The sequence below is a fragment of the Histoplasma capsulatum genome, assembly GCF_000150115.1.
Source record: "Histoplasma capsulatum G186AR genomic scaffold supercont2.7, whole genome shotgun sequence".
Classification (NCBI taxonomy): domain Eukaryota; kingdom Fungi; phylum Ascomycota; class Eurotiomycetes; order Onygenales; family Ajellomycetaceae; genus Histoplasma; species Histoplasma capsulatum.
This window is the reverse complement of record NW_025544807.1, coordinates 969,522-981,363: the sequence shown is the minus strand read 5'-3', so window position 1 is coordinate 981,363 and position 11,842 is coordinate 969,522. Positions and strand designations below refer to the sequence as shown.

Below are 11,842 nucleotides of genomic sequence, written 5' to 3'. Positions count from 1 at the left end.
GAGATGAGTATTCCCGTGGAGTACAAGATAGGAGTCGAACTGGAATGCTGGAGCCATCAAGTCGGAGAGTTGGAACTCTTATGAACTAATGTCTCCAAAAACCCGTCCGCAGCGTAAGACGTTTTGTCTAATCGTGGCCCTAGAATTATTACATGACTTTTCACTATGTTTGGTCAAGGAGAAGGATAGTAAGAATGTGGGAAATGGCGAGAATGTTGGCCGAAGAAGTCGACGAAAGATATCCCGGATATTTTGGCACCGAATTGCACCTGGAATAGATGAGTCGCTCCAAAAAGGCTGCCACATGCCAAAACGACGCATTACTATTAAAGAATCGAGATTTCACGTTTTCGGGAAGCTCTTTTGCTGCAAGCAAACGGTCTCCACGTTTATCAGGGCAGCACGTTGAGCTATCGCTATGCTTCAATCCACTATTATCCTCGCGCTCGCGAGTACATCCCTTGCTTCCTTTGCTGGGAACTTGAACTATCGCAGCCCGTCTCACAATCACCCCGCCCTCGGCATCTCAATTCCTAAGGTGCTGAAGCGCTCGGATCCGCTGGTAGAGTATTCAGTGGACAACTTGGAATTCACGCACGGCATCGCTTCCGGAGACCCTTATCCCAACTCCGTCATTCTCTGGACGCGATGCGCGCCTTCGACAGACAATGTTAATGAGTCTGTTGCGTCTGAGGGTGGCGGCCAATTGTACGACTCTGTTCCTATCTATGGGGATAGCGAGAGCAATGCGCCAGTGTCGAAGGCTCCCGTATGCGTGGAGTATAACGTCTCCCCGGACAAGGGCTTCAACCAGATTGCTGATCGCGGCACCGTTTACACGAGCTCAGATATTGATTTCACTGTCAAGGTAAGAGAGAAACTTCTCTCAATGGCGCTGGTTGGAAACGCTGGGTGCGATGCTGAACCAGATTCAACGAACCATCAGGTCGAGGCATCCCATTTGAAGCCATTCACTACATATTACTACAAGTTCAATGTCTGCGGTTCGGAAAAGTCTAGCCCCATTGGAAGAGCGAAAACGTCCCCGACCGAATACGATGAGGTTGCGGATATATCACTCGCAGTATATTCTTGCAGCAACTTCGGTAAGGACTACATATACACAGCTGAACGGATATGAACGCTGGCTAACTATCTGGGTTAGTTAACGGATATTTCAACGCATACGGAAATACAGCTCGCAAGGACTCTGTTGACTATGTCGTCCATCTCGGGTAAAGCAGATTCCCATTCCTCTACGTTACAGAGAATTAACCATTTTTTATATTTGAAAAACAAGTGACTACATTTACGAGCTAGGGGGGTAGGTTATCCACAAGCGATTATCATTCTGAGCTTTTTATATGCTAATACCGTTCTGTAGTGATGGCTCCAGCATTGGGCGCAAAATTTACCCGCAAAAGACGATATACACTCTTTACGAATATCGGAAGCGTCACGCGACTCATAAAACGGATGAAGATTTACTTTTGAGTCACCAGACTTTCACATGGATTCCTGTGTGGGATGATCATGGTTCGTCAATATTCTCTATGACAACCATGGTATCTCTTTCACTGACATCTGGACCAGAGGTTGCGGATAATACGTACCGTGATGGATCCTCATTACTCCGTAATATTGAAGGGTCCTTCATTGTCGATGGCGGAGTTTCTGTTGACCAGCGCAAGATGAATGCAGTCCGTGCCTACTTCGAATGGATGCCTATCAGGTATGGAAATTCCGCAATAACCGTTACATTTAGCGTCTCAGTTAGTGCCTTTCATTAACATATTTTCTCTTTCCCTCTCTTTTCCAGGCAAGTTGCGATGGACGACAACCTCAGGATCTGGCGAAACTTTAAAATCGGCAACCTTCTCGACCTTATCATGCTTGACACACGCCACTATGATCGATCCATTACGGATCTATATCTGAATAGCGGCTATATCAGGAAGATTGCGGACGACATCGGTCGATCGATGATGGGACCTCGTCAGGAATATTGGTTTTATGAGAGCTTGAAATCCTCTGCTAAGAGGCAGGCCACCTGGAGAGTTATTGGCAGCCAAACTGGTACACGCATATCCTATGTTACCCTTCCCCCAACTCCCACCTCACCAAGAAGGCGAAGGGAAGCCGAAACTTAATTCTAACCATTCATTCCAGTTTTCTCCCGCGTGGATGAGTCGGGATCCATAGGTCTTGGTGTGAACGTTGATTCCTGGGATGGTTATAGGTCCAATCTCAACCGTACCTTGAGGACTCTATACGAGAACAACATCGGGAACAACATCGTCATCGCAGGCGACAGCCATGCCAATTGGGTATCTGACCTCACCTGGCTCGACGAGTATCCATACGACCCGGCAACGGGTGAAGGGGCAATTGGTGCTGAATTTGCCGGTACGGCAGTAACCAGTAGCGGGCCCACATCCCATGTTGGTATTGGCAACTTGCAGGCGGAAACGTTGATAAACAAGAATAGAGAGCTGCAGTGGTCCGAGTTATACTACCGGGGCTACTTCGAGCTGACCCTCTCGCACACACGCACTGATGCTAAATTCTTTGCGATCCCCGATATCAAGAAGAGAAGCCCCCTTGAGATCTCGATGGCTAATTTCACTGTCATCGCCGGTGAGAATCGGCTTTCCCGGACCAATGGGTCACCCTCGACGAACGGACAGGGCGTGCATAACGGGGCATTGAAAAATGGGAGGATTCAGAAACAAACTGTCCAGTATAATACCGAGACTAAGGAGTGGTCTGGTATTTAAAGCCCAAAATCAAGAGTTTACGACTGGAGCTTCTTCATGTTTATTCCATTCTAGTTTCGCTCACATCTTTATCTCTGTTTACTTTACTTCAATATAAATTTTTTTATATTTCTAATTTGGTAGCATTTCTTCTTTCCTTTCCATCCCCCCAATATAAAGTACCAAGGACCCGTGGGATGCCACCCTAATATATTGTATGACGGCTGCTTGCGACTTGTATTGAGATATTTATTATACGTACATTTATTTCCCATTGTTCGTGGTTTCCACTAAAGACAAAAGCAATCATAAGCATTATGCAGGGATCATCACTTACCTCGCTTGGCACCCACAGTCTTATTTCAACGACGATTCCTCTTTTCGTCTGGGACTCTCAGAGCAACAACCGCCATATCAGACTATTCGTTTTATTTCCGTTGTTGCATTACCTTGGGTGTATACTAGCATGAATATATATATATACATTTCTACCCTATATACAGCATTTCTTGTCGCTTTTCACTGCTGTGCATTGATCTTATCTCTCATCATGGAATGGAGCATGAAGCTTTCTGGAGAAGCGCTCTTGGTTTCCGATTTATGATTCCCACTGTTTTCATTTCTTCTACTAGTGCCGTTTCTATGAAAATAGGCCTAGAGGTTCACCTCTCTGTTAATGTGATGGAAACATTGCTTCTGCTTTGACTTATCACTCAACTGTCTCTTGAAACCCTAGCCTACTTGACCTCCGGAGGAACATATTTTCTCGATTCATATGTTTTTGCTGTCTGTTTCTGTCCGTCTTAGAAGGGTATATTTTCAGTTGCACATATGGACTGCATGTATAGCCGTGATATCCATCCCTGGGCATGGTGTCTATGCATATTTCCAGTCGTCACAATTACCCAATGCCTTGGTGAGGTAAACTTCCGCAATTTGTTTCTCCTTCCCTCTGTTCGGTTTTGCGTATCAAAACCAATGTGCCCCTAACTGGCATGGGGGATTTCAATGGACAGGGCGCAGCCCTGGTAGAATCGGCAGAGAAAATGACAAGAGGGAATTTGCTTTCGTTAAGGGCTTTGCTGCAATCATTCAGCACCCGTTTGAAGAGATATGCAGAATCTTGCCTTCAATATGGCTCTAGTGAGGTACAGATGCGTGCATCCCTATGTATACGTTATGTGTACATACATTCATACCCGTGTCCGGGCCAATGCGCGATGCTGCCGCCTTTTCCTAACGTCGCGGGGGAACCAAAACAACACAACGTCAGCTCCAGAAACTCTTCGCTCCAGAGGGCTCATCTCATTCCATGTGCTGTCCTTTCTCTTTTGCTGCCTTTCAACTGCACTCATCTGCTCCTTTTCACGCGTTTTGCCTTCACGGGAGGGGAGCCGAGGTTCAACCTTATCTCTCACCGGCCAGGGGAAGAAGCAGAATAGTAGCACCCGCGTCTAAGGCTGCTGCTATATCGAATCGAATATGAAGATATGAAGACGATATAGCTCCTCTGCGTGATCTTGTCGCATCGCCTGTATATAGATCTGCCATCAATTGGAAAATTGATGGCCAAAGTTGGCCCAGTTGTGGTCGTGTTCCTGAGACGCGCTGCTGAAACTTTCTGTTCCAAACTTTCTCCCACTACAACAAACCTGAACATAGCTTAGCCATTCTGTTTACTCGGTGGAATCCATCCGTACCCTCACGTTCTGAGGCTTCGCACATGACAGATTCTCATTCCTTGCTTTCCTCTTTTATCTGATCTCTTTTATTCGAATGAGGGTGGTCCCTTTATTTACCATCCTATATTCGAATGATGTACTACGACTCCCTCAGGGCCCGTTCCCGACCTCCTCTGCGCGAAGCGAGAAACAGAGCAAATATTCTAAGAGGAGCAAGAGAACAACCACACGAGCCATCGAGCTCTCCCCCGGCACATAAATATCCAATGTCGATCCGATCCTCAGAAGTTTCCAGCGCAAATGACGTTGTGCACTCAGCAGCGGCCGCGCTGCCTCCAACAGTACCTCCTCAACCTGCGCGTGCTACTGCTGCTGAAAACAAACGCCTATCGACGGTGGCAGAATCACAGCCTAATTCCAATCGCAATTCTGCGATATCATCCACCTCTACAGCGTCCGGAAAATCCAAACGGAAAACCCATATTGGGCCATGGCAACTGGGAAGAACTCTGGGTAAGGGTGCTACCGGGCGTGTTCGCCTAGCGAAACACGCGCTCACGGGCCAGACGGCTGCGATTAAGATTGTCTCCAAAAAGTCAGCTGCAATGGTGCAAAGTCAGAGCATTGCTGCGATGGACAAAAATATAGAGCTTACAACGCGTGTTCCTGGCGGTAGGGTGATCCCATCTGGGATCGAACGAGAGGTGGTGATAATGAAGTTGATCGAGCACCCGAATATTATTAACTTGTATGATGTATGGGAAAACCGTGGAGAGCTGTATGGCACCCCTTACTTTCTTTCACTGATACTGGAAGGTTTCACCTCTACTTTTGGCTAATCTGGATAAACCCGCTTTTGCCTCATCAGATATCTTGTTCTCGAGTATGTTGAAGGTGGAGAGTTGTTTGACTATGTTTCCGAAAGCGGGCCTCTTCCCGAGATCGAGGCCGTTCGCCTTTTCAGACAAATCATTGCAGCACTCTCATATTGCCATCGCTTCAATATTTGCCATCGCGACCTTAAGCCGGAAAATATTCTCCTCGATACCAATTGCAATATCAAACTTGCAGACTTTGGGATGGCCGCTCTCCAACCCGCGGGCCATTGGCTGAATACTTCCTGCGGAAGCCCTCATTATGCCTCTCCTGAAATCATATACGGCCATAGATACCAGGGTGACAAAGCCGACATTTGGAGTTGCGGGATTATTTTATTTGCCATGCTGACGGGGTATCTCCCTTTTGACGGTGGCGATCTACCTAACACACTCCGCCTTGTCAAGAAGGGAGAGTATATTTTCCCTCCCTGGCTGAGCGTCGAAGCAATGGATTTGATTCAGCGTATATTGCAAAAGCAACCACGGGACAGGATCAGCATCGATGAAATGTGGTCTCATCCGCTCCTTAAGAAGTATGAGAAACACCATATTTTGATGACTTCGGAAGGGGCTTCCTTGGGGCCTCCACCACCTTTATCATACAAGGACTGCGGAAAGAAGATCACCCGTCGCCAGGATATCGATATGGAACTTCTGAGAAGCCTTCAGACCCTCTGGCATGGAGCTAAAGTAGAGGAGCTTATTGGCAAATTGCTGAGTGACGAGTAAGTCCTCCCTTGAAATTATTTTAGGGATTCTCGATGACTCACATTGTTCGCAGGGTCAACCATGAAAAAATGTTCTACCACGCCTTGGCTAAATTTAGGGATGATCAACTTGAAAACTACGAAGGCCCTCTCGGATATTCTGCCAGTGACTACCACCACATATCAAGGGGCCCTGCAAAATCCCAACCGCGAGCCACAAGTAGCCGCAATACTAGTCAATCCTGGCGACGATCGCAACTGTCTATCGCAACTGGTCGATCTACATTCAGAGAGGCTTCCCATCCAGAACCTAAATCTGCTCGGACAATTGCCAGCTATGACCCTTACAGGTCCTCTCGATCGCCCATATCCAATCCTCAGGCAGAGTTTGCCAATGTGACTGTCCACCGCCAGTCGCCAGATTCTCTAAAGAGCAAAGGAAGCGATAGCTCTTCTCAGGCTTCCAATTCTCCAAGCCATTTCACTCTAAAAAAGGAACTCCCCAAAGATCGCCGTTCATTTGCCCCCAGCTCCTCCATCGGCGCTAATAGATGGAATAGAAAAGGCTCTATTTCCTCAATTCAGTCCCGAAGCTCTATTGCAAGCTCCACCAGACGCCGCAATGGCTTTACTGGCCCTCGTTCAGCCAGCTACAAGAGAAATGTTTGTTTTAGACATGTCCGCAACCAACGCTCCATTGGGAGACAAACCACAGAACAGCCGGATATCACACAGACACATTCCCAATCTTCGGTGCCCCCTGAAACTGAGACGAGGGATAAGATTCCCTCTGATAGATTCAGCAGCCCAGCACTTCCTACTCCACCGCCTCCTATTCGAGTACGTAGGAACCCTAATCATGAAATGAATAAGGATCCTGCAAAACAACGCATCGCTGGCCAATACTGGAGGGATGAGGCAATCAAAGTATCGGCGGAACTTGGAAAAATCTGTGAGGAAGCATTCAATCGAACTTCCACCTCATCTAGCGCACCCTCTGTTGAAACTGCAAGACAGACTGAATCCCCTCCAACTTCAGTTTCAACTCCACAGGAAGTGAGCAGCCCTGAAGACCAATATAAGATGCGTCCACTCCCAGAGCCACCGGCCGACTCATTCAACTCTTATACAATTCGGGAGTTAGCCGATACTCGGCGTCGACTTATTGAACATTCCGCTCAGGCAACATCTGATGACATTTCCCAATATCTTTCTGAGGTCATTGCGCATCTTGATCGCTTGATAGGAGATGAACTTGCTCCTAAAGCCGATAACATCCCTAAACCCTGTCCGGAAGCGCTTTCCCGAACTTCAGAATCGTTTCTACCATCCATCGCCGAGGACGCCATATTTAATGACTGCACATCGATTATAGAGAAAATTCAATGCGAAGCAAAGACTCCAGAATACGGAGATTCAAAGATCACGAACTGGAAATCGGAAAATACAATCCGCATGGTACCTCATGAATCCAGTATTCCTGACATGGACGCGATAAAGCCGTTGACGATTCGTAAAAAATCGGGCAGTTCCTCAACGCAAAAGAAGAATCCCTCCGCGAACCCCGCCGGACGCTACAGATCTGTTTCAGGCCCTTCTGATGACGAAGCAGCTGGCAGTGCTCCTACCAGCAGACGCAGTAGCAATACGCGCTATTACACCAGCGGACTAGAGCCGATAGAAGAGAATCCAAGATCCCCGGATAGTTGCAATGACGCTCGCAATTCGGGAGAGTCATGGAAATGGCCATGGTTCAAGCACAGATCGCTGAGCCAGGAGCAAATACCACCCCCACCACCTTCCAAAGATGACGCGCCGTGCTTAGCAACAGCTAGCGATGACAATAATCAAGAACTTGGGAAGAGGAAGAGCCTTCAAGAGCTATTAGAACTTGGCAGGAGGAAAAGTGTTCAGGGCCTATTAGAACTTGGTAAGCGGAGAAGTGCGCCAGGGTTATTAGAATCGGACGAGCACCTGAAAACTACCAAGACGGACAAGCTGGAGATGAAAGTAGGGAAATCCCGATTTTGGCAGTTCCGACGGAGGATATCACGGAAACAAAATCTGGTGCATGAAACGGCCGAAGGAGGTAAGATTAACCTTTCATTCCTTTGCCCTTGTTCCAAAAATGGGTTTATATATATATATATATTTTCGATGCCACACTAATCAGAAAAACCAGTCAACGACCCCAATGTACCTACTGAAGTAGCGCTACCTGTGTCTCCGCTTCCCAGCAGGGCCAGTAGCTCTATTACACGGCGTGGTACCAAGAAGAACGAAAGTCACCACCGTTCAGGGAACCAAAATTGGTTCGCGAGATTCTTCCATATTAAGCCCGCATCGAAGACGCTGGCATTTAAAGTGTCCAAACTCCGCGCGATAAAAGAAGTTGTCAAGATCCTACACGAGTGGAATAAATATGGAATGGAAGATGTATATCTTGATAGGGCGAATAGTATTGTGACCGGAAGGGTTGCGGAGCTAAATTGTAAGTCGTCAGACAATAGAGACGGAGTAAAAAGAAAAAGGAAGGAAAAGGAAGAGAGAGTGTGAGAGAGAATAGACTAACATGGCTACTAAATAGTCCTCCGCCTACGGCCCGTTGAATTTTGTGGCGAATTCTTCACCGTCCTCGAGCGAGGCAGGCATGCGAATCTGAGTCTGCTGCACTTGAGACAAGAGCGTGGAGCAGCATCATCATTCCACAGGGTAGCTAATACTCTAGAGATTGTGCTGAAGAAGCGCGCTTTATTAGTCGACAATTCATCCAAGGCTAAGAGGATGATCAAGGTTCTTTATTAACTGTCTTTTCGATTTGTTTTGCGTTCCCCGCTCTTTTTTTCATCCAGTATACTCCTTCGTTTTGACGCTGTTTGAGTATGTTAACGAACGCCCTTGATTATTGGAATTGTTCTGTTAGCTAACATGATTTTCTCGCGTCGAATGTCGTATCTTATGACAGATTATTTAAAGCCTTTTGTTCGGTTTATCCCTTGCTTTCATCGCATTTATCGCATTTCCTTTTTAAAACAAAATATCGTATGGAATTTGACCCAAGTTTGAGCTGCCGTTTGTGAGCTCGTTCTTATGCTAATTTGTTGTTCGATAGTTGCACATTCTTGATTTCTCCGTACGTTTGCTGTTGTTTATTCTCCGTTATACGCTATGTAAACTCATTCACCCTTCTTTCTGTGAGAAAATTTTGCCCTTAATAACTTTGTTCGCTTTTTTGACTCCAATTCGGTTGCCGCTCCGCTCTCATTTATGACATTTGGATTGGATGGGTTTCGATAACGATGTCCTGGATTACTTTACTACCTTTTCCACTGCCGCGTCATCCTCGGTTTAGCCAGATTATCAAACGAGGGACCTTATCAGTCTACTGTTTGGTTAGCCTGTCAAACGATCTCCCATGCTTCTCTGTTTATTCAGTTTGACCGGTGTATCCCAACGGGGTCTGGATGGACTTGACGCATTCTTCCACATTACCCTCCTCCGGCCCCTCCCCCCTTTTCCTCTCTTGCTCCCATTCCAACGAAGCCCATGCCCAGTCATTCCCACAATTCTCGGTGCTGTGCTAGTAGTAATAGTTTAGTTTATTTAATAAGTTGCCAATAGTCAGATCAGTTTAATAATAATGCTTACCGAATACTTTTTTCAGAAGATTTTTTCTTTTTTATATTCTATAAATTTCATCTCACTTATAAGCTTATATATAATTCTGAGATCTCGATTCAGCGAAGATGCTCTGATAACAGTTATAATATTTTCTTTGAGGTTTTTTTTTTTCACTTTTTTAAGTATATACAATCTTGAGAGCTCTGAGTTCCATTTTATTACATACTAAAAATTTAAAAATACAAACAACATCTTCTGCAATGATTAGAGAATGTGTTTTAATCTTACTACCACTGAGGTCACGTGCTAACATAGGCGTCAACTGTGGGACGTCTATAATGTTGGGGGGGTTTGGATTGGTTCGTCCCCTCTACTACCAGCATGGCGCTGGTGTGAGAGAGCTCTTTTGCCCCAGTGACCTAACATATAAGTGGTTGTATTAGCATGCAGGCAGCTGAGGCATATATGTGCGGTGCGCTAGTCCGTGATAGGCAGCCTAGGGCCAACATCAACAGATAGGCATTAATGTAAGCTGCTTTGGTGCTCACATCCCACGTAGGTTAATGCTGCCTAAGTGCAGCTCATTTTTTGATAGTAGCCTGAGGTCCGCCCAACCACTGGGATATCAACCCTGCATCATCCGCCAAACATGATATGGATAAACGTTGCCGACTCAGGTCGGTTAAATGATCCCTGCAGTATGATAGAATGGGACATACTCTTAATTTTAGGCGTCACGGTTTCTGGTCTGGGATTTATACGCCGGATCCCCGAAGACATGGCATCTGTGGAGTGCAAACGCTGGGAAAGGGGAGAGATAGTTAACTATTCTTGCATCGTCTTGACTAACTATTGCAATGCAAGTTTTGGGGTCAAATCCGTTGCAAACTTCTTCTCTTCGGGCATGGAGTCCAACCACTTGAACACTCCTCTAACACGTTGGATGGGCGCCTCACGGTCCACGACAGTTTCGTCAGTATCACCACTGTCTTCACGTTTATGATCCGAGGGTTCGGCGGCCCCGCTCATCCCAGCGACTCTCTGTAATACCCATTGCATTTCTAGGAGATCCCAGCTCGGGAGCGGTCGTTTATCCGGATCATCCGTGCTAACGGTAACTCTCTGCCCAGATACGAGAGCCTCGTACTTAGGCTGGCCGTTCTTCTCCCTCTTGCCTGTTACACAAGACAGACCCTCACCATCGTCGTAATCATAGAGGCCCCGAGATGTCTCCGGTTCACTAAGTAAGTCGATTTCATCTTTTCCGTGCGCGGGTTTTTTTTGCCAGTAGAATTCGATTTGCATCGCCTTTCGATCAGCAGACAAAGCCACAGGTCGCAGCGCGAACCTACCCGCCCCCCAAAGCGCATGGGCACGTTTATCGAGACTAAGCATATTCGAGCAAGTGTCGACGGGATCAGTCAGGTTTGGCGAATCCCGAAAGACTTCTGCCTTCCATCTATCCACCCGTTCCTTCTCCCAGAATATCTTCAGGAGATCCCAAAATCTCTGAGAAACTCTTGGTTCTCGCTGTGCCGTTCTAAGAAGGCAGAGTGGGTAGATATGGGCCACTTCTGGATACGTCCATCCTGTGAGAATGCACCTATAATTATCCCTAGCTTCGCACTATTTCAGTTGTTAGCACTTTGCGATTCCATTTGACTTACGCTGACGAACCTGGTCCATCGCTGAAGATGATCGATGTATCGATGACGCGCTGCTCTTTGCACTTGCGTTTTGTAACCCTGAAGAAAATGCGCATCAGAAAAGCTTTCTATTATGGGTGGAAGTACCAGTGACACTCACATCTGTCGACAACCAAATCGGAGTCATAGATGGTTGCCTCCAAAAACCCACGAGTGACCGCGGCTTTAGGCATCTCACTCACATCGCGAATCATGCTCTCCAATTGGGAAACATCCGCGGTTTGGCACAAAGCCCAGAAGCACGGTGGTACTGTCACGCTACCCGTCACATCATTTAAAACCGTCTTCAACTGCTTCAGAATGTCCGTTCGCTGGCTTGAACGTACATTCCAATGTTCACCTTCTAGATCACTCAAGGGAATCTTCAAAGTCATCGCCATCTCCGTTGATGATTCAAAGCTAAACAGGAAATCCGATTGCGGTGGCCCTGGGGATCAGGATTCAAAAACAGAAGGTCAGTTGAGTCACACGTTTTTGGGCTGATTCAAAGTG

At 46.7% G+C, this 11,842-nt stretch overlaps 3 protein-coding genes across 3 annotated transcripts; 2 read left to right on the top strand and 1 right to left on the bottom strand.

The window, feature by feature from the left end:
- Positions 1–418: 418 nt before the first annotated feature.
- HCBG_05623 (phosphodiesterase/alkaline phosphatase D) lies at positions 419–2,777 on the top strand (the record flags this gene model as incomplete). Its single annotated transcript, XM_045432672.1, has 6 exons — positions 419–868; positions 947–1,106; positions 1,166–1,235; positions 1,385–1,732; positions 1,820–2,076; positions 2,170–2,777. The coding sequence occupies 6 exons, from the start codon at positions 419–421 to the stop codon at positions 2,775–2,777; spliced, it is 1,893 nt and encodes a 630-aa protein (XP_045286788.1).
- Positions 2,778–4,704: 1,927 nt separating this feature from the next.
- On the top strand, positions 4,705–9,662 carry HCBG_05622 (serine/threonine-protein kinase; the record flags this gene model as incomplete). Its single annotated transcript, XM_045432671.1, has 7 exons — positions 4,705–5,186; positions 5,307–6,041; positions 6,098–8,112; positions 8,197–8,514; positions 8,611–8,903; positions 8,989–9,065; positions 9,136–9,662. The coding sequence occupies 5 exons, from the start codon at positions 4,705–4,707 to the stop codon at positions 8,826–8,828; spliced, it is 3,768 nt and encodes a 1,255-aa protein (XP_045286787.1).
- An 831-nt stretch (positions 9,663–10,493) lies between these two features.
- On the bottom strand, positions 10,494–11,730 carry HCBG_05621 (uncharacterized protein; the record flags this gene model as incomplete). The annotated part of the gene is made up of 3 exons (XM_045432670.1): positions 10,494–11,270; positions 11,322–11,389; positions 11,451–11,730. The coding sequence occupies 3 exons, from the start codon at positions 11,728–11,730 to the stop codon at positions 10,494–10,496; spliced, it is 1,125 nt and encodes a 374-aa protein (XP_045286786.1).
- Between the last annotated feature and the right edge of the window lie 112 nt (positions 11,731–11,842).